The 23,970-nt window shown below is 36.0% G+C and overlaps 1 protein-coding gene and 1 pseudogene across 1 annotated transcript; both read left to right on the forward strand.

Annotated features, from left to right (window-relative positions):
- Positions 1-19,279, forward strand: part of LOC106058602 (dynein axonemal heavy chain 6-like) — an 89,057-nt pseudogene extending 69,778 nt beyond the window's left edge.
- Positions 9,793-11,846, forward strand: LOC129922011 (piggyBac transposable element-derived protein 4-like). The gene has a single exon (XM_056005871.1). The coding sequence runs from the start codon at positions 10,011-10,013 to the stop codon at positions 11,187-11,189; it is 1,179 nt and encodes a 392-aa protein (XP_055861846.1). The 5' UTR covers positions 9,793-10,010; the 3' UTR covers positions 11,190-11,846.
- Positions 19,280-23,970: the final 4,691 nt, after the last annotated feature.

Consider the following 23,970-nt stretch of genomic DNA (forward strand, 5'->3'; position numbering starts at 1 on the left):
TGGTTGTATAGAAACAAAAACAGTCGCAATTGACTGCTATATACACTTACACTGGTTTTGTTTTGAAATACTTTAGTTAAGAATATGATTCATTGTCATATAATAAATTGTCATATAATCTTTTTTACACTGCTTTATTATGGCTTACAACATTGTAGCCATCAGTGAGTCTTATGCTCTATGGACAGACTCCTTTGCCACTTTTCTCCCTAAAAAGATACAGATTGTGGGTCGTTTAGAACTTGCTTTTTGTTGATCTCAGGAGAACCACATTTGATAATGTTCAAGAAGAACATTCAAACCAGTTAGAAACTCTTGCTTTATATATCTGTTTTGTTCACCTATTACCTTGAGCCTACTGTTTTGTTAGCAGCACTAATAAATCAATTGATTCTTCTTATTCAAATAAATCAACAAAAAAAGGTGAGATGTTTGGAATTTAAGACAAAAATTTTTGTTCATGCAGAACTAAAGGAGTAAAACACATTTTTATCTAGCTACAATACTTGATGTTCAACCGAGAATCGTAGCAGCTGATGGTGGGATGTCTAATGATGATATTACTTATGAACTTGCTGAGGCTGTCCTGGATCGATTGATTGACAAACTGGATATTGAAAGAGCGAATCCCAATATGTTTACAGTACGTACCAATATTATTAGTTCCAAGTAAAAATGGTAGTTTTTAAATCTTAGTACTTACTTTACTTAGAGTCCATCACCCCTATTGAAGTATGAGCCACCAGCAATGGATTTCCATATTCCTTTATCCTGGGCCATCCTTTTAATTCTTAGTACTTACTTTACTTACAGTCCATCACCCCTATTGAAGTATGGGCCACCAACAATGGATTTCCATATTCCTTTATCCTGGGCCATCCTTTTAATTCTTAGTACTTACTTTACTTACAGTCCATCACCCCTATTGAAGTATGGGCCACCAACAATGGATTTCCATATTCCTTTATCCTGGGCCATCCTTTTAATTCTTAGTACTTACTTTACTTACAGTCCATCACCCCTATTGAAGTTTGGGCCACCAGCAATGGATTTCCATATTCCCATTTATTGGGCCATCCTTTTAATTCTTAGTAGGCCTTTCTGTTTCTAATATTGTTAGTGATCCTATCATTCCATAGTTCCTAGAAGATATAGTAGTACAAGAAAATGGAATTCAAAAACTATTAGCCAACACCAAACCAAATAAAGCTTCTGGACCTGATGGTATTCCAGCTAGATTACTCAAAGAACTAAGTAATGAGCTAGCCCCAGTGTTCAAAATACTCTTTCAGGCTTCACTTAACCAGGGCAGAGTACCAAAGGACTGGAAAGAAGCTAATGTCACCCCCCTATTTAAAAAAGGAGAAAAATCTGACCCAGGGAACTACAGACCAGTATCACTTACCAGCATCACATGTAAAATCCTAGAACACATAATATGTAGCAACATCATAAACCACTTAGACAAACATAATGTCCTCACACCATACCAACATGGCTTTAGGAAATATAGATCATGTGAAACACAACTAATAGGACTAATTGATGATTTTTCAAAAGGTTTAGATAATAGTGAACAAATAGATGCTATCTTACTAGATTTTTCTAAGGCTTTTGACAAAGTTCACCACCATAGTTTGCTTAAAAAATTAAAATATTTCGGCATTAATGGTCCACTGCATCAGTGGATTAAAGACTTTCTGATAGGGAGAGAACAAACTGTAATAATAAATGGCTCTAAATCAACACCGATAACAGTAAACTCAGGTGTACCTCAAGGTACAGTCTTGGGTCCACTACTATTTTTAATTTACATAAATGATTTACCAAATTGCATTAGTTCAGGAACAAAAGTCAGATTATTTGCAGACGATTGCATAATATATAGAACAATAAAAACAACACAAGACACAGATATTTTACAAAGAGAATTAGATGAATTACAGAAATGGGAATCAAATTGGAGCATGTCTTTCCACCCAGAAAAATGTCAGTTGTTAAGAGTAACAAAAAAACTAAAACAAATTAATTCCACTTATCTTATTCATGGCAAACCAGTATCACAGACTAAAAACGCAAAATACCTAGGTGTTATAATAAATGAAAAACTATCATGGAATCCACATATTGATGAAACTACAAAAAAATCAAACAAAGCATTAGGATTTATTAAAAGAAATTTCTATAAATCAAATAAGAACATAAAACTAAAATGTTACTTAACCTTGGTTAGGCCAATAATAGAATATGCATCCTCAGTTTGGGACCCCTCAACTCAAGAAAACATTAAGAAACTGGAACAGACACAAAATAGAGCAGTGAGATTCATAACAAACGAATATTCACATTTGACTAGAGTAACACCTTTAGTAAAATCACTAAATTTAGAAAGCCTTCAGGACAGAAGGCTCAAAAGTAAAGTAGCAATCATACATAAAACACTGAACCATAATCTTCAAATACAAAAACAAAATTTAATAAAATACTCTGAAAGACACAAAGATAAAGGCACATTCCTCGTCCCATATGCTAGGACAAATTTGTACAAATACTCCTTCTTCCCTAGTGCTATTAGAGCATGGAATGGGTTGCCTGAGCTAGCCAGGAAAACCAGTGACTTGGCAGAATTTAAGTCATTGGTTAATATGCATGACTAAATGCATGACGCGTAGGACGTAATCATCTTCTTTTTTGAAGTAACGTCTGTATTATATAAGGTATTACATGATAGTCTTTTAGTTCTTGTGATGCTTTAGTGTCTAGCTTTATATAGTAGTGTCTTAGTTTTTATCATGCATTACCTAACATAATAGATTGCTCTCTTGGCATGCAATAATACCTGACAGTAGATTGCTCTCTTAGCATGCAATAATACCTAACAGTAGATTGCTCTCTTAGCATGCAATAATACCTAACAGTAGATTGCTCTCTTAGCATGCAATAATACCTAACAGTAGATTGCTCTCTTAGCATGCAATAATACCTAACAGTAGATTGCTCTCTTAGCATGCAATAATACCTAACAGTAGATTGCTCTCTTAGCATGCAATAATACCTAACAGTAGATTGCTCTCTTAGCATGCAATAATACCTAACATAATCGATTGCTCTCTTTGTTCTTAATATAAGTTCCAAGTCTAACATTTATTGTCATAGTTCTGAACTTTGCTTAGTTTCTAGATTGCTGTTGTACGAGTGAGATTGTTTTGATGTAGCACTTCTGTACAACTTGTGGATATGAGTCTCTGGTATACTGGAATATTGACAATGACTAGACAAAAAAAAAGAAGCATCATTACTCAAAAAAGAAAAAAGAAACTAAGACCTTATTTACATTTGTAGAAATATGTGTTGCATGTGTTATCTGCCCTATATGGCTGCCTGGTCGTGCGGTTTGCACGCTGGACTGTCGTTCGGACTTATCGATGGTCCCGGGTTCAAACCCTGCCCGCTCCCATCCCCCGTCATCCAGCGGGAGGTTTGGACTAGGAAGTAATTATCTTCAACTCTGAAGGAACATCCGAAATAAGTAAAACATATATAAGGACAATTGTTAAAATGTACAAGTTTTAATAGACAAGCTAACCAGTAGAATCATAGCTCTGTTAAGCAAATCGTAGAAAAACCTGTAAAAAAAAAAAGAAACCTGTAGCATGGCCATTATTTTGTATTAAGCAAGATTAATTTTTTAATATGTATCTATAAGCTTTGTGATAGTTTACAAAAATAGTGTTCTTGAAAAAGCAGGAAAAAAAATATCCATGACTTTAAATACACAAAAAAAGTATATAGATTAACAATAAGATTATGATATACCAGTTGATTTCCCAGCTTGTTTTCAGTTATTTTAACTGCTTTAAAAAACATAAATACTATGACTCTAATGATACAGCCATGTAAAAGCCAAATGACTTAACTGTATACAATTTAGCTCTTTGGATATGACTGTATTAAACATTGAAAAATTTTAAGTCATTGTTTTATTATTTACATCTTATGACATTTGAGTGAAACAAAATTGTTATAAGTCGGTCTTACATCTGGCTGAATGTGAAAACTACTACATTATTAAAAGCTTCTTATTTAAAGAAAAACAACATAATAGTGCATACAATATTTTTTAAAATATCAAAAACCATGTTGTTTTTTTTTCAATAATATTAGATACGCTTAGTAGTAATTGACAAATTGATTGCATAATATTGTTTCTTTGTTCACTAGCCTGACGCCAAAGGTCGCATAAACTCTTTAACCATAGTGTTGATGCAAGAAACTGAAAGATTCAATAAACTGCTTATAATAATCAAGGTACATGTTAATAAGATTTAAATATAGAATAATTAATGAGTATGTTTTATAGTATTGTATACAAAGACCTTACTGTTATTATAAAAGGTTTAATGTAAACGAAATCTTAAGTCTAGATTTATTTAACGAATAGTTCACGAGGCAAATTGCAAGAAGATTGCTTATGATATGATATTGACACAGAAATGATGACTTTGCAATCTTTATGGCAGATGATGTCAAGGTCATCTATTTTGCTGGACAAGGTTAACGAGCAGGGTATCATGTGGCCAGCACAATGACCTACCGCCTTTTCTTTCCCCAACTAAAGTCAGAATTTGGATTAGAATTAAAATTTGAATTAAATTAAAATTAGAATTTGGTGGACTCAGGGGCGTCCTAAAATCACAAAGCCAAGCACTTAACCACTCAGCCACCGTGCCCTCAATATCTCATGTAGTGAAATCAAAAATTCTTAACTGGCCATTTCTTGTAAAAGCAAGTTGGTAGCTCCATTCAATTTTCTAGGCTTTCAATGCATTCAACAACTTGAAAAAATTACTCTGGAATCCTCGATACACTATAATGAATCTCCACCCTGGGACGAAAGCCCTCTTCCTACTATAAGGGACCATATTGAAAACATAAAAAGAAAATCTGACTACAGACCAACAGAGCTCAAGGAAATAGTGAACTGTTTTCTACAAACCAATTATCCTAGCAATCAGTGGATCAGAGTTTACACAGACGGCTCATCCCATATTTATCAAATGACCATATGGAGGAAAACTAGAAAAATCTATTGCAACTGGAGAGCTCTCTGACAGTCACAGAGCAGAAAGGGAAGCACTAGCACTAGCTGCTACCATGCTAGCAAATCATCCAAGTCAGTCAGATTGTCTTTCTAACTGATGCGAAAACAAACCTCCAAAGCTTGCAAAACTCTGATTCCTCTTGTATTTAAAAACCTCAGAACAGCACTTACAAAGCTCAACAACAACAGCAAAAAAACTGTTATTCAATGGATACCAGAATAGAAAATACCCAGCAATAATTGTTGGAATTCTCGTGATAATGGTGAAATGATAGTAAGTCAGAGCTTCATTTTAAGAGATAATTTGATAAGTTTTTTAAAATTTATTTTTACTCCTTTAGACATCATTAGAACAACTGAAAAAAGCCATCAAAGGTTTCGTAGTGATGAGTGAGGAATTGGAGAATGTATACAATGCTTTTTTAAATAACCATGTAAGTAATTTATTGTTTACATTTAGAATGAACGTAGATCTATCTGTTAAATTTTAGTTTTATTTTTCCAGAAAAACTTCACACATTTTATTGGAAGCTTCAACTTAAAGTCAGCTTCTCTTATACAAATTTAGTTCAAAAAGAAGATAATAATTCCAACCTGAATTCATCCTGTTACCCACTGGCTCATGTGAAACCTTACCTTTACCTTTTACCTTTACCTATCCCTTAGTCTGTTGGACCGTTGGGGCACCAGGCAAGATTTGTTGACCGTCTTTCTCCATTCCTCCCTTTTTTTGTCTTGTTTAGAACCTCTCTCAATGGCAGGCCCGTCCATTCTTTAATGTTGTCCTCCCATCGCTTTTTCTGTCTGCCTCTTCTTCTTCTCCCTGGCACTGTTCCCTGAAGGAAGGTCTTTGCGAGTCCCGTAGATCTTGTAATGTGGCCAAAGGTTTTAAGCTTTCGTCTTTTTACAATAGTTAGCAGGTCGTCATGGGCTCCAATCGCTACAGTAACCCTGTCTCTGATTTCTTGGTTTGTGATGCAATCTTTGAATGTGATGCCTAGGATCTTTCTGTAGCATCTCAATTCCATTGCTAGGATCCTCCTCTCAAGCTCTGCATTCAACGTCCACGACTCGCAAGCATATAAAAATGTGGCCATGACCAGAGAGCACATCAGTCTGATTTTGGTGCCGAGGGCTAAGCCCTTATCTTTCCATATTGTTTTAAGTTTTGAAAGGGCTGCTGTGGACTGTGCTATTCGGGCCAATAGTTTGGGTTTTGTTCCCTCATCTGAGACAATAGCTCCGAGGTATTTGCAGCTTCAAATACCTCATGTGAAAAAGAGCTTAAAATTCTTTTTTAACTCATTGTTTTTCTTTTCCTTCCTTCCTTTTCATTCTCAAATTGTTCTTGGAAATAAAGATTATTTATATTAATTTGTTCTAGCATATGGAATAAGAAATGTGTCTTTAGCCTTGTGTCTCTGAGTATTTATTATATTAGGTAATGTTATTGTACTTGCAAACTACAATTTAGTGTTTTAGGTATTACTACTACCTGTAGTTTCTTTTCTAGTGTTTTGTCTTGGAATTCCTCTAAATGTTTAGTGTCCTAAGGTGCTAATTTAGTTTAATGTAAGTATCCATTTGTGATATTCCTCATAGCTCTATATGACATCTTTTAGATTCTTTATCTATCACATGTTGAAGGATCCCCCAAATTAAGATGCAATTTTGCATAGTGGTTTAAGGTGAAATAGAATTTTGTTGTGATATTACTGTCTGATTTGCAAACATTTATGATAAACTATAGTCTTTTTTGTTTGATTTCTTTATTATGTCAATATGGGAATTCCAAGATACTGGTAGCTTTTCATTTATTTAGGTATTTTGAGTTTCTAGTCCTCACTCTTCATTCAATGTATCATAAGATTAAACATTCATCAAGTCAATATATATGAATTGTTGTAGTGGTGTTTCTTGTTTGACATAATTGATTAACTGTGTCAGGGGGCCAGGACAGATAAGGCAAGGCTTTAAAATACAGCCTGACACATGTATGGATCAACTTTCCATTCATTATGTTTTTTCTAACAAAATCATTGTTGTGTAAATTATATGACTTACTCAACTTCAATAGATTTTTAATTTGGTTAGGGTTATTTCTTTCTGTTTGTAAAGCACAAGTTTCTTGCTTTATAGCAAGTTTCTTGAATTATAGTCCAATTCCTTTTGTGGATCAGGGGGAGACAATGGGTTGCCTTCAGGCACTCAGCAAACACGTTTGGAATAAAAATCAGCCCCCCCCCTTCCTCTCGATCAGGGGGAGACAATGGGTTGCCTTCAGGCACTCAGCAAACACGTTTGGAATAAAACTCAGCCCCCCCCCCCCCCTTCCTCTCCATGGGTTGCCACGGAATTCTTGTTACTCAGCCACACATCTCACATATTATAACAAAAAAGAAAAATAGAACTTCAATGAAAATAAATTATTAGAACTTCAATGAAAATAAATTATGGAATATCTTAAATCAACTGTGCTTACTAATGGTTTAAACTTATCCAGAGTTTTCCAAATCACTGTGTTTTATGTAACAGTAATAATCAAATAGTTTTAACGATATGTTTAGAAGCACTTTAGTATATTTGATACACATTTTGATACACATTTTCAGGTCCCAGAATTATGGGCCAGAAACGCTTATCCTTCGTTAAAGTCTTTAGCATCTTGGGTTAAAGACCTGATAATGAGGTGTTGTTTTATTGACAATTGGATCAATAATGGACCTCCTAAGTCTTTTTGGTTGTCTGGCTTCTTCTTTCCACAAGGTTTGTAATTTTGTTGGGAAGTTGTAGATCTAAATGTCAGATACTTACAATATCTTTTCACAAAGTTTTATGTGTCCTATAAACATCATGAAAATGTGTTTGAAAATAAATTACTGTGCTACCTGTTTTTTCGGAGTATTATGTTTCTTAAGCTGTAACGTAACATGATTGGGTATGACTTTATTGCCCTATATTAAAGGATGAGTTTTGATCTTCCCATTTATGATCACCTTGTTTTAAGGCAACTGCAGGTGATTGCTGTTAAAGCTAAAGTGTCAAAACCATGTCAGGAACAAGTGAAATATAAAAAGTACTTTTAAAAACAAATAGCATTACTTATTTTGAATCAATAATCTAATTAATTTTTAACAGAGCTAGACTAATAATAATAAACTTGTGCAATTGGAAATACTTTAATTAGTTGTTTTTGTTTATTGCCACTTTAATGCTAATAGCTTGCTCAGTGCACTATGGTCCAATAAGTTTCTGTTGGGGAAGGGGTTGAATCTGGGAGAAAGTTTTGGTGCTGCCCTTTCAAAACCAATTTTTTTTTTTTTAAAACTAAGAAAGTTGCTTGATTCTGTATTTGAAATGGAGGTCTCAAGTATCTAGGATGGAAGGCTAATGTACTAGTCACTGAGCTGTTCAAGTACTGATAAAAAAAATAGAAGGTTTTACAGTCTTAAAAAAAATGTGTCACCTTATTCTCTACACAAGGCGTATCTCACTTTGCTTAGTACATTTAGGACTAATAATGAGAAGGCTTGTATTTGAGTCTCAAGGAGGAGTGCAGCATTTCACTTGGCTAGGCTGTCCTAGCTGTGACACACCCAATGCAGACATAATTGTTGTAGACATTGCTGTGATCCGTTTAGGTTCTCTTTCAGTAGTCTACGTCTGTCCTCTGTAGATTTCCTTTAGATCTCAAATTATGTATCCTTCTGCCTTTGTAACAGACCTACTGCTGTCTTGTTCACAATAAGCCTGCTGTCTGGTAATTAACTATTTGCTTAATTTTGTGATTGATTCATGTGTTGTCATCAGCAATCAATAACTGTGCTCATTTTCAATTTGGTTTAAGAATGGGAAGTGGAAGAAAAAATGTGTAAAAGATTCCACTTGTACTTAGTTGGCAAGCATTTTTTTTTAAAACAGTAAAAAAAAAAAACTTACTTATTGAAGACTATATCTTCTATTTATTTACAAGTTTCTTGACTGGAACTCTTCAAAATTTTGCTAGAAAGTACAACCAGCCTATTGATCATCTCTCATTCAAGTTCATTCTCCTGCCATATTCTAGAGAAGAAGCACTAGTTATGGAGCAGTTGCGTACAGTTAAAAAGGGCGAAACAATACCTATGGATCAAAATGTAAACTCTAAGTTAAAATCAAATTATTTCTCTAATAAATCAATATTTATTTTTAAAACAATGGTTAAATCAGTTTACGAAACCAAAATATAGAACTTCAAAATTAAAAACACTAACAAATGATCAGACTTAATATGGAAATATAGGAATTTAAAAAAAAATTAGAGAAATTTAATTAAACTTTTGTTGTTTTCTCCTCCTCGTCCTCTGTCAGATTTTAATTTTATCATAACATAATGAGGAACCTAAATGCTTCCCAGGGGGTGTGGTGGTCAAATGGTTAAGGGCTTGGCATCCGAACCTGAGGGCCAGAGTTCGAATGTCAGTGAAGGCTGGGATCTTGAATTTCAGGATTTTTAGGGCGCCCCTGGGTACACCCAACTCTGGGGAAAGTAAAGGCCGTTGGTTGTTGTGCTGGCCACATAACACCCTGCTCGTTAACCGTTGGCTTGGAAACAGATGACCTTAACATCGTCTGCCAGTGTAGAAAACATGGTCGGAAAGGGGGAAATTTTTACTTTACTTAAATGTTTCCCAAACATGTTTAATTTAACCATTTGGCAACTAGAGTCGCCGGGAGTCGCCGATTTTAGGTTGTTTCGTTACCGGCGCTATTTCGAGTTTTTAATAATTGATTTTATACCTTTTCTAACTCTGACATTAGAGAGCGATAACAGTGCTATTTTTACATGCTTATTTGATGATACTAGCTTAAACGATCGACTTTTTGTGAATTTTTGAAAATTGTCTTTTTTTTTTGCCATCGGGCGAAAATGGAAGATATTTTGAGTATGTTTAGAGACTATACTGGATACGATTACGAAGGTAATACACAAGTTTTAGATCTAGAACCTGAAAATAATGATGGGGAAAGTGATATTGACATTTCATTGGAGCCATTTGGGTCCGATTCTAGTGATAGTGAAGATGAAACTAGCCTAGATCTAGTAGATCTAAACAATGACAGTGGAGATTGGAGTGCTACTACTACTGATGTTGTGGTAGAGAATTTTACTGAAATATGTGGACCTACACATGATCTACCATATGATGCTACTCCTTTTGATTATTTTAGCCTTCTAATACCTGAAAACTTTTATGAGCATATAGCTGTGCAAACTAACTTATATGCCAATTATCGTCAACAAAAAGAAGGCAAAGTCGACAGAGCATGGCAGCCTACAACTGCTTCAGAAATCAAGCTGCTGTTTCATATATACATTACTATGGGTATTCATGTTTTACCTGAATACAAAATGTACTGGGCATCAGATGAACGCCTGAGAGTTGATGGGGTGGCTGGTTCTATGGGAAAGACAAGATTTGAAAAACTATCCCAGTATTTTCACCTCAACGATGCGACAACATTTGTACCTCGAGGTCACCCTGGCCATGATCCCCTACACAAAGTCAGACCTTTTTTAGACCTAATTAGGACTAATATTGCTACAAGATTTGCTGCTGGCAAAAATATTAGCCTAGATGAGGCAATGATACCTTTCAATGGGAGACTCATGTGGAAGCAGTACATCAAAGGAAAACCTAACCCTTGGGGCATCAAGGTCTGGTGCGCAACAGATGCATCTACGGGGTATCTGTTGAATTTCAGTATTTATACTGGTAAAGTTGAGGATCCTATGCCTCATGGAACTGGACATTATATAGTTACTCAATTAGGTGAAAGGTTTTTAGGAAAGAGACATCATTTCTTCTTTGACAATTATTTTAGCTCAGTTCAGTTAGCAGAGGACCTTTTGCGTCAGCAAACCTATTGCTGTTCAACAATAAGACCTAACAGAAAAGGTTGGCCTCTTGATCTCAAACCCAAGGCATTAAAAAAATTTAAAAAGGGTGACGTCATGGTTAGGCAGAAAGGGAATCTCGTTGCTACAGCCTGGAAGGATAAACGTTGTCACTCTTTTGAGTACCAACACCACTTCAGGTACCGCTGAAATTACTCGCCGAGGACCAGGTGGCAACTTTCAAGTGAAAGTCCCATCTGCTGTTAATACCTACAACAAATCAATGGGAGGTGTTGACAGATTTGATCAGCTCTCATCCTACTATCCAGTAGGAAGGAAATCTGTCAAATGGTGGAGATACATTTTTCGATTTCTCCTCCAGACTGCTGTCATCAACAGCTGGATCATTTATGCTACCTCTCACAGGCCCAGACCCAAAAGCCTATCACTAGGACATCTAGAGTTTCGGCTTGAGATAAGCACAGCCCTTCTAAAGGGAAACATTGTTCGTAAAAGGAAGCAAAGTGATCTCCAACCATCAACTCAAGGAGTTGGCATGAGTGATCTTCTTGAGCATAGGCTCATTCGAATGGTGGGAAACAAACGTGCCTGCCATTGGTGTATGAAGAACAAACAATTTGGAAAAAGAAACAGAGCACATGAAACTGTTTATGGATGTAATCTCTGTCAAATAAGACTCTGTAAAGGAGAATGTTTCTCTAAATTTCATAACTCACTGACACTTCCAAGTCATGTTTAACGTCAAGTGCTCCATAAACATTTTTTTTTTGTTGTACTTTTGTCTTATATTGGCATTGTTTTTGGTTTATATTAAACTTTATCCATTTGTCTTTAATCTTTTCAAAATTTGACTTAATTTGCTTCATTAGTTTTTTTTCTGTGAATTTTTAAAAAATATATGTTGTCAAAAATACGGAGTTATGCCCCTTTTGTTAGGGATGGGACAGTTATTGGTAGGCAACTGCATAGTGATGAAAGGGTTAAAAAAAAAAAACAGCATATCTAGTAAACTTATATTTCAATCCTATCTATTTTCAGTTGGATGTTCCTGATGATGGAGTGCTTGTACATGGACTCTATATGGATGGTTTTGCCTGGGACTGGGATCACATGACTGTTGGTGACCAATTGAAAGGCCAGATGCAGGCAAAGTAAGAGCTCATAAAAAAAAAGGCCACATTGGCATTAATGTTTGCAACATGATCTTATTAATATTGTATACAACTTTCATTCAGCTACATATCATCTAGCTAAATGAACCAATACTTAAATACTCTTAGATAGTACAACATGGGGCAAACTAATAGCCTGTAAAGCCACACACTTGACATGTATTGCAGTGTGTGTCTTGTAATGGATATAACAAACAAAATGTATTTTAGTTAATATCTAATTTTTCATTGTATTCAATATTTAACTGTAACTCCTTCCTCCTTTCTACTGTCTGAATAGAAGCCATCTGTCTTCTACTGACTGAATAGAAGTCATCTGTCTTCTACTGACTGAATAGAAGTCATCTGTCTTCTACTGACTGAATAGAAGTCATCTTACTTCTACTGACTGAATAGAAGCCATCTAACTTCTACTGACTGAATAGAAGCCATCTAACTTCTACTGACTGAATAGAAGTCATCTGTCTTCTATTGACTGAATAGAAGTCATCTGTTTTCTACTGACTGAATAAAGCCATCTAACTTTTACTGACTGAATAGAAGTCATCTGTCTTCTACTGACTGAATAGAAGCCATCTGTCTTCTACTGACTGAATAGAAGCCATCTGTCTTCTACTGACTGAATAGAATTTGTCTGTCTTTACTGACTGAACTGAAGTCATCTCTCAGTGCTCGTTGAAGTTCAAAAAGCAAGTTTGAAAACATGTTTCAACTATAAAAAAAATGACTGACAAAATGGAAGATCCAAAATAATGCAAACAAATATTGTTAGACTTAGAGAAAGTGATAAAAGAAATGAAACCAAGAGTGTCCTAGTCACGTCACAATTTATGTGAACATGACTCTTATACACACTACAAAAAATTCAGCCTGAAGAAAAAAAAATAAAATTAACTCAACTACATAGGACAATGTAATTTAGAAATGCATTCCCTGGAAGATGAAAATCTGAACCAGCGACACAGACCCAAGTAGAATAGTTCTAAAAAATGTTGTTCAGATCTGTGCTTTTCTTCATAAGAAACTGGCCTCAAGCTAACCTTATAAAAGTGTAAAAAGAACTATGCAGTTTGAAACATGTAGGACTATTTATGACCTCCATCAATTGACCGTAATATAAAAAAAAGGAAACAACTTTCTGTTTTGATAGTCATATTGAGGGGAACAAATCAGAAAAAAAGAAATTACTGCTTTCATCATTTCTATACAAATTGAGTCATTTAATTCTTTGTTTCTAAATGATATCCAGTTTGCCTGTAATGCACATGGATCCTCGCCTAGACTATGAACCAGATTTATCTCTCTATCCAGCACCACTCTACAAAACAGCTGCAAGAGCTGGCACACTTTCCACTACAGGTAACAAGTTAACAAATTTCTTTACAGCTGGGATCAATGTTCTCACAAAACACTTTCTATCTTTTGTTAACTCCTACCATAGCTTTCATGGGCATGTCTGGTTAAGTCTTGCTACAGCTCTCACAGGTTTATTTTCTCCAAGACCTAACTTGTTTACTTTAAGATCTAGCTCTCACTTGTTTCTTCTTTGTATATCTCTCACTGATTTACTCTGTATATAGATATTGTTAAGGCTTCCGCACGGTGTTGATTCTTTGAAATATAACTAGTGTAGATCTACGTCTGCCTGGAAGTAACACTGAACTCAAACTACTTCAGTAACACCGGCGAAAGGCCGAAACAATCAAAATATGTAGTCGATGCTGATGTTGTTCTACAAATATATTTAATAATCAAGAAGGGAATTGTCCGATGTCAGCTATGTCCATAAATCCGTTTATCTATGTTACTGCTCTACACGAAGCGTCTTCTTTTTAGCGTCACTTGGAGCGTTCTTGTTTTTTAAAGATCTGTCACGTCACTTGTAACTAAGTAAAACTTTCCCCTTATTCCCGAAACAAATAACTAAATCCTAATCATGTCATAACAATATACAACATTTTTTTCTGTTCATAACAAGATTGGTTAAATATCAAGATAGATTTTTGTGTTCAATAGTTTCTGTAGCTAGTACAATTAGTCTTTCTGTGAATAAGAAGAGGATTCCTGAATTTCTCAATCATTTCTGTGTTGAGAACATCCTCATTTGCACAGCTATTCATTCAAAAATTCATTTAGAAAATGGACTAAAGTCATGCCTACTACATACCCAGCCCAGCAGAGTTTGGACTTTTTTTTTTAAAGTATGGACACTGTTTATTTGAGATGTATAGGATCTTACTATTACATGTGAAATTTTTCTTAGGCAGCACAGATCAAAAAAGAGTTCAGCTATTGAATGTGTCAAGACTATAGAGACCATGGCTTATAAAAGTGAGGGAAGAACTGTGGACTTTCAGCTTTGTTGATGCTGAGTCCTCGCCTTGGCCCTCCTTGTTCTTGAAGTGTACCAAATGCTGCACTAGCATGTGTAACACAAAGTTTGTTTAATCATCTATATTAGCATATATTGTTACAGCGCTCCCAACTGGACACATTATTGCATGTTGACTCTTTGTTTTCTACATTTTGGATGTTCCTTTAGAAATGAAGATTATTACCTCTTAGCTCATTCCTCCTGCATGACGGCCAGCTGGCAGGCTTTGAAATAGGGACTAGGTTGATGACTATTCAAAGTGCATACTGCTCAACCTATTGATCAATGACCTGACATCAGGCAGTTTATGGTCATAGTATTTCTGGTTCCATGCCTACTGTGTTTGTGAAGCCAAAATGTGTACAAGGATAAGTTCTGCTTCATTTGAGGCATTCAGGGTGCAAGCATCAGTCAATAGCAAATCTCTAATGCAGACCTATTTTACTTCAGTCTCTGTGTGTTGAATAGACCTGCATCAGAGAGATATAAGATGTCATAGTATTACTATAAGGCTTCTAGCCGTGTTGTTGGTGTTTCAGGAACTCTCAGATTTATTCATTGGTTTCATCAAATCAATAATGGTGTTTGCATTTTGGCTGTGCTAGTCACAGTATATAGAGTGCATGTGATCTTTCTAGTGGTTTTCCAGTGTAAAGATTGTAATTGAGGTTTTTGATAAGTTCTTGTTTGCTTTCTGTTTTTTTTTTTAGCTTTAGTACATCCATTGGTTTAACATGATTAGTTTCCTGAAGCTGTCCATTTTCTTTACAGCTTAATTTTAATATATGTCCAGATCTCAGCTCAGCACATAGTTTTTGTGATTGTCTGACAATAGTTAGGTATAGATCTATTTGATACCACTGTTTGGGATACATTCAAGGGAACTGAAAAAGTGTATATGTTATGATTATAAAGTAAGGTAAAGTTTATCTTTCAGACCTTGTGGTCTATAGGGCAGATAATGTAATGGTCATCTGTTTCTGTGGCCTATGGGTGTCATGTGGCCAGCACAACAACCAACCGCCTTTACTTTTCCCCAACTAATGTCAGGTACCCATTAGAGCTGGGTGGACTCAGAGGCACCAGAAGATCCCAAAAAATTAAAATCTGTCTTCACCAGGTTTCGAACCCTGGACCCCAGTCATCCACCGTGCCTCCTATGTTATGATTATGAGCTGAGTGTATTTCTAATAGCAATATGCCATTACTTCTATACAATGGCCGATGACATGTTTGCCCAGAAAATGACTTCAGGTTGTCCAATCAGATTATGTATTTCAATACTGGTATAGTAGGCTTATCTGGTTTCTTTGTTTGTTTAAGTTTAAGTTTGATTAGAAGCTTTCTTTGATGTAGTATGGATTGGACCAACTGTACTTTATAGAAAGCTAGACATGTTTCCTATTCTTTCCTATATGTTGACTGAAACAAGAGATGTACTATTTTGAGAAATGATGTTAACAAAATGCTAAAAATAAGAAACTTAAAAAAAAAATCAACCATTTAGTAGTAGAAATTACTGAATTTAAAATTATGATCAGGCTTCAGTGCCTGCTTTGAGCATTTATTTTTTAATTGCTTGCTTTTAATGTCTATTTTTTTATGTTCTTATTTCATCATAATTAATTTTATTTTACACTTTTTTTTCTGATTTTAAATAATAAGCATAAAGTTATATTTATATATTATAATAGAAGGCTAAAATAGGCAATAATTTATTAGGGTTAATGATGAAATGTGTTCACATTGACATTTCTGAGATTACCTTTGACCATTCAATAGATTGGTTTTTAATATTAAGTAGATTTAAAAAGTGTTTTATTTGTGTAAGATCGCAGCATACAAAACAGATTGGCTGACATCTAGGGGTGTTTTTGTGTTTTAGAATATTGTTATTATTGATTCTTTTGGGGTAATTGTGTGTGCAATCAGCTGACACTGATAGCACAGGCCAGAACTAGGTAAGTGGTCTACTATGATGAGGGATGACACTTCAGGAATGATCTGTATTCTGAATACTACATATGCAATTGATGATGATAGTCCTATGATCATCAATCACTTTCTAGAACAGGGGCCCCAAACTCATTTCAGCATGTGGGCCACAGTGGAAAGTAACAACCATTCAGCGGGCCGCACCACAAAAAAATGTTTTTTCATTAAATTTTACGAACAGTACTGTCACTGCAGTTAAATGCTAAAATAAAGTTTTTATAATTATTAATTACATTTAGTGTAGTTTATTACTTGCACAGGCAGTTTAGTTTGCTGAAATAAGTTGACGTTGACTCTGTCACTAAATAAAAAGCAGAAACTGTAGTTCCCCCCCCCCCCCCCCCAAAAAAAAAAACAAAAAAAAAAAACTACTGCAGATGGCTCGTCACTCATGTTTCTGTCCACTCAGCTGAGAGCGTTTGGCAGAGACCAGACCAACGACGTTAGGTCTGAAGTCGCGTGTAGTGGCAAGCCGCAAGGTTGCTCTCAGATGCTTATCAGTCAGTCTTGATCGTAATGCTGTTTTGTTAATCTTCATTCTGGAGAAAAACTGTTCGCAAACGTACGTACCCCCAAACATCGCAAGAATTCTAGCAGCTGCGCAGAATAAGTTTGGAAACTTCTCTCTGGGAAGAAACTGGTAAAAAAATGGAACACCAACATCAGCGTATTTTTGCTTCAGAACAGTGTCACACTGCAGGTCCAGTAGTTCCATCTGGACTTTCTCTGGAACGTTTTTCATTTCAACTGCGAACGGAGTGGCAAGAAGGAAAAACTGTGGTTCGAGAGCAGTGAATTGATGAAAGCGGTGTTCAAAATCTTCCAGTAGTCTGAAGAGGATGTCTACGTAGTCTTTCAGGCGCTGTGGTTCAACCGTAATGCTCTGTAGAAAAGACAAATGAGCCAGTTTTCCATCTGCCAGAAGAGTGGCCCACAAAGTCAGCTTGTATCTGAATGATTTGATGTGGTCAAACATCATGATAATCAGATGCTTTGTGCCCTGTAGTTGTGAATTGAGTGCATTGAGATGTTGCGTGATGTCAGTAAGAAAAGCAAGATCTGACAAAAACATTGGGGCACTGAGGTGTGTCTCCGTCTTTCATTGCCATGAACAATGCTATTTCCCGTCTCAGTTCAAAAAATCACTTTTCCACGACTCAACCATCTGACCGTATGATAAAGCAACTCTCCGTATTCCGTTTCTAAATCAGCTAGCAATGACACAAACTGTCTGTGGTTGAGACCCTGTGCACGTATGAAGTTCACCATCTTCACGACAACATCCATCACGTTCTTCATTTGTAGACTTTTTCCACAGAGTGCTTCTTGGTGCAGAATGCAGTGTATGGCTGCTAAAAGTTGAGCTGAGCTGATACCGTTTCTCTACCATTAATCCAACAACAATAACCTTCTCTGAAACAATAACCTTCTCTGAACACATTGCTGGTGCACCATCCGTAGCCACTGAAAAAAGTTTTTTCCCACGGTAGCCCACACCTGTCAATACAAGCTTTCAGTTCTTGAAACACGTCACGTCCAGTCGTCGTTCCTTTCATTACTAGTAAGTCCAATAGCGCTTCAACAATGTTCAAGTTTTCGTCGACCCCACGAATAAATACAGCACAGTATGCGGTGTCTGTTACACCAGTAGACTCGTCCAGTGCAATGGAATATGCTACAAAGTCTTTTGCAGCAGCACTCAGTTGCAGTTGAACATTTGTCGCTGACTCGGTGATCCTGCTTGCAACTGTGTTCGCAGACAAACTTATGCCTTCCAAGAGTTTCTTTTTCTCGGGGCAGATAATTTCACACGCCTGTAGCATACACTCTTTTACAATCTGGCTTTCAGTGAATGGTCGTGATGCATTTGCTATCATCTCGCTAACAACAAAGCTTGTCTTCACAGAATCTTCGCTTGCAGTGGGCGGACACTTCATTTACTGATTTGTGCAGTTGTAAATCATTTCACGGCTTATATGTGGTCATTGTAAATTTTATCTAATTTTTTTTAAATTCGCGGACGTGGCCGCGGGCCACACAAAATTGTTTCGCGGGCCACATGGCCACCTGTTTGAGACCCCTGTTCTAGAAGGTCTTTGAGAACCCTATATTAAGAACAAAGGTGTCAATCTAGATGATTCATGATTGAGTGTCTCACGATTCATTGTGAAGGCAATAGGAAACAGTTCAATCCAGGATGAGGTGGAAAGGCCTGTATAGTTTGGTACAGCTCCCGTTATAATATTATATATCCTTTTTTTTTTTTTGTCATTCCTTTGGAATTAGCAGCTGCCAGGTGAGGGGCTTCTTTGTGGATGACAAGATCTCCTAACCAAGACCATAGCTTCAGGCTTTGATTTAATAACCCTATAGATGTAGTTTTATAATAATAGGCAGTAACATTCTTTATGCAATGATGTTAGGAGCCTCTGCCCTGGTCTATTATATTAACATTTTAGAGATAATTAAAAAATAAAAGTTTTTTTTTAGCTGCTGCACCCTAGGTGTATAGTATGATCTATAAATATTTGAACTCCACTGTTTTAACTTTGCTTTCCTTGTTTGTTTCTTTGGCAGGACATTCTACTAACTTTGTTGTAACTGTCCACCTTCCTTCAAGCAACACACAAGATTACTGGATAGCCAAAGGTGCAGCACTCTTATGTCAAATTTCTGATTAATTTTGCTTACAGATAAGTTGTAAAGCATTTAACAATAAAAACAATGTCCATTTCAAATGGTTCTCTAGTTATTACTTTGTGTTTGTTCTCCTGTTTGTTTGTTTGTTTGTAGGCTCACACAATGTTAGATATGTTAGTGAGCAACTTTCTTCTCTGATCACTATCTAGAACATCTTGTGTTCATATCACTAAAATAAAGTCTTTAACTACTTTAAGATAATTATATTTTTTACCACTATAAAAATGAAGTAAAAAATACTTTATAAAAATTTCTATTTAGTCATAATAAAATACATTTTTTTTACATTGAGCTTCTCTTGACACATGAAAGAAAATAATGAGACTATGTTTCTATACAGTTGAAATTATATGATCCAGGCATTCAAATCCACTCTCATTCAGTTAGAATCACATTGCATAGTTAAGCAATAAATTATTCTCAAGGTCCGCAAGGTTGTAATTGTTGGAAGTGGTAATGGATATAAGCAATCCACTACCTATAATTGCTTCCTAATGGCATACATCTCAAATAGCCTTTGACAACCAGTCTAATTCATGTGTGGCTCATAGATTTGAGTCCAGTGGAAGTTGGTTTGGTTCTTAGTGGGGTATAATACCAACTGTAGAAAATCAACTGTGCAAGAATTATGGGTGTGATACTAAATGTATAGCGCAATGAGTACTGGTCATTTAAAGTATAAATATTTATTGTACTCGGGTCATTTAAAGTATTGTTACGATCTTCTCTACCAGGCCTTCTGCAAACACTACTTAACTACAAAACACAGCACATCTAACTCAAGAACTTGACAACAAGAGCTTCTAGTAACAAAGTGGCGGTTTAATGACAATTACATCAACAGCCAATTCAACACAATTGGCTACATCAAATTCAAATGCTTTAACACAATAGAACTGCCTAACTTAACAAGTCTCTCTAGCTCGTACAGCTACATTTTCGAAGGTACCACAGTCCTTACTGCCTTACTGTTCTGGACTCAACTGTCTCTCGTTACACACCGTGTCTCTCGGCCGTTAAGGCTCTTGATCACATGACCACAACACAGGTCATACTTGCGTGAACTAGCAGTACTGTCCCTTGTCTATCGACACCCGTTGACCTGTGTGATTGACCTGAGTCGTGTGTATCAGTAGGCCGCACACACATTAACCCTTTCGGTCCGCCACTGGAGTTACTACAGTATACTAAATAAATATTTATATCTATTGATATTCAACTTGAAGGAGATGACACAGAAGTCGACTCTCTGATAATATTATTATAGACCGCACAAACTAGTAAGCTTCAGGCAGATGGGGCTCGTTAGCCTTGGTGAACAGGATACTGTATAGAGACTTGAATTGATGCATTCATGACTACATAACTTATTGTATTTAAAGGCTGGTATACTATAAATATAATAGAAATATGGAGTGTCCCGGCTTGGCCTCCGGTCTTTGCATAAAAGAAAGTGTATCATGGTCCCAGTTAAAAATCTTACCTTTCCTAATTTTTATATTGAGGATTAACAAAACTCCCACGGGATGCCAGGAAAGGTTTGAACCCGGGATTTTCCAGACCACATATCACTAGACAATATCCCACGACCAGGCAGCCATCCGTAGTTTCATAGCTCACACTATGCACAATAATAAATGTGATATATTATTTATTGCATATGTATGTTTGTGTTTCACATATGTTGGCTTGAGCATGTTTGTTTATTAAGTGGAACATTTTTTAAATGGTTAATTTAATTTGATTAATTTATGGACTATCCAGCTATATATAGGCCTGCTATATTCAGTGAGGTCTTGTCTTCAGTTGTTTCCCTTTATCGGTGCCAATAGAAAATCCTGTTACCAATATCATCCTTACCCAAAATAATTTGTTCAATTAAATCTACCTTTTAAAAGTTTCTTAGCTTTTACAGACATTTTAGCCTAAAAGTCTATTGGAAATAGAAATCAATGGATCTAATTTAATGCGCTTGGCAGAGCTCGAAAATAATATAGGGGGGAGTGAAGCTTGATCCTAATAAAATGACCATATGTCCATGCGACCAAAAAAAATTAATGCAACATTACCAATACCAAGAAGGTTGACTCATCCAGCTGCACAGCCATAGAATAGGTCAGCTTGTGTGTGTGTGTGTGTGTGTGTGTGTGTGTGTACTGTATCGTTATGAACTGTTTTGTCATTCGTATGTAAAAAGCCTTAATGTTCTATATGTATGTCAGTGATGATAAAAATGTAAAAAAAAAGAACACGAAAGGTCAGCTGACGTCATCGAGACGTACATAGAAGTCTAACTTATACAGCGCTGGTTGTTAGTATGTATGTGTTCCGTGTGCGAATCTTATTCGTATTTGCATCTATATTATTATGGTTACAGTAGTTACTTGAGGTGGTCAGTTCTAGACAAACAATTTTCATTTGATTGGGTCTATAAAAATTATCTTGTCTGAAAACAAAACAAAATAAAATACTCAGAAAGACAGATGAGTAAAGCACATTACTTGTTCCATATGCTAGGACAAATGTGTACTAGTGCTCCTTTTTCAATAGTGTTACTAGAGCATGGAATGGGTTGTCTGAATCAGCCAGGAAAAGCTATGACTTGGCAAATACTAAATCACTAATTAACTAGCATAACTGTATTCTCACAGGCCGTAATTATATTTTCTTTTGAAGTAACGTCTGTAATTCATCAGATAAGACAGGCGCAGTCGACGAAAAAAAAAGAACTTAGACCCCAGAGAACCTGCTTTTTTGTGGCAAAATATGCAGTTCGCAACTGGGTCTACTTGGCCACTTAAGGGCAGGGAAAACACTCAAAAATGATAGTTTTGGAAAAAAAATCGATTTTTAGTTTTTACATGTTTCAAATAGTTCAATATGTTTTGCTCGTATTTTACTTAATGATAACATTGAAAAAAAATTTAATATGTAAAAAATACATTTAATAATCGTCATCTTTTCATAATAAGAGCTGAAAATGACCAAAATACCCATTATTTTTACATGATTTTCGTTAACAATAATTAAAGGGAGCCCGCCATGTTTGGCCTCATTAAAAATAAACATTCTGTCATCGAGAAGCTCATAGAAGTCTATTTATAAAGCGCTGGTTATGAGTGTGTATGTGTTTTTCGTGTGTGAATGTCGTTCGTATGTGTATCTATATCGTGCATCTATATTGTTATTGTTACAGTAGTTACTTGAGATGGTCAGTTCTAGACAAACAATTTTCATTTGATTGGGTCGATAAAAATTATCTTACATATTACAAACTTTACTTCAAAAAGGAAGATAATTACGTCATAAGACGTGTCAATCTAGTAGGCCTACCAAGTGTCTGCAATCAACCCCGCAACGTGTCATACAGCCCAAAACTATCCCCGTGCTTCTACACAGTCATCGTGTGTGTCCATTAGCGCACGAGTTTCTCGTCAAAATAATGTCAACATTGGCAAGACTGCACTGGGTCGGAAATAATAATAATAATTTTATTTATAAAGCGCTGTTAACAAACAAAATGTAGGCCGTGAACTGAAAAAGCACGCAGACCGTAGCTTTTGAGGGAGAAACGTGGCACTACTAAAAGCGTTGAGTCCATTGAGCGCAGGGCTCTCTGGGGGACATATGGAGTAATCAGTTCGCTAAGGTACAAGGGCATCTCATTGTTATATATACACTGATGACAAAGTGTGGCGACCTTGTAATCGATTCTCGCTTTCACAGGAAGCCAATGGAGCGTGCGCAAGAGCGTAGGAAAGTAATTCAAGACATTATAATAGGTTAATGAAGGCCTGCTGACCACTGTTAAAAAATATATTATGGCAATACCATTATGTCCTCAGTACTTGCAAAGTCCTTCATTCAGAGAACAATACCAGGAAAAAGAAGAGGCAGACAGAGAAAGCGATTAGAAAACAAACATAAAAGAATGGGAGGGGCTTGTCTCTGAAAGGATAGACAGGGATGGAGGAAGACGGTTGAGCGATCGTGAGTGGTGCCCCAACGGGCTAACAAACCAAGGGATAGGTTGAGGTCAATAAAGGCGCCACGACAAATGGTGCAGAGACAGCTGGTTCAATGACACCGAGTTAATTCCAGATCTCCCTGACCTTAAGGTGGCGCCTCGGTAGAAATGTTAGTGGAAGCAGATAGGCGAACATCGGGTAGTGAGCCTCGCTTCTGTCCTCTTTTTTTTTTTTTTTTTTTTAAATGTCTTTGTAACATTGTTTGTTTTTTTTTGTATTTTGTTTTTTTTTTTTTGGTGCTTTTTAAAAATGTTATTTTTATGTTTTTGTTATGTTTTTTTTTTTCAATGTTTTCCAGTGCCTAAAGAGAGAAAGAGAGAATCTTTAGTCACCTTCAGCCCATTGTACAAATATTCGTGCCCCTAATGCTATCTTCAATTTTTTTTTAAATACAGTTTTGTAGAAACAAAGGGAGGATACTAGAATCAAAGCATACCGAACGACGAGAGAGAGAGGAAGAGAAACACAAAGAGAGAAAGAAAAAAATAGAGATGTTGACATTGTGTTGATGTGTATGTGTTTGTGTGTAGAGTTATTCCCCTTGGTAAGAAACCTCCTATTGTTGTGCGTGTTATGTAAGAGTGTGTTATTAAACTGTAAAGAAAAGACAGTTGAGTCCAGGACAGCAAGAGAAAAACTGTGCAGTACCTTGAGAGTCCTCGAAGATGTAGCTGTACGAGCTAGAGAGACTTGTAGGGATT

This window comes from Biomphalaria glabrata, chromosome 12, assembly GCF_947242115.1.
Source record: "Biomphalaria glabrata chromosome 12, xgBioGlab47.1, whole genome shotgun sequence".
In the NCBI taxonomy this organism is placed as follows: Eukaryota; Metazoa; Mollusca; class Gastropoda; family Planorbidae; genus Biomphalaria; species Biomphalaria glabrata.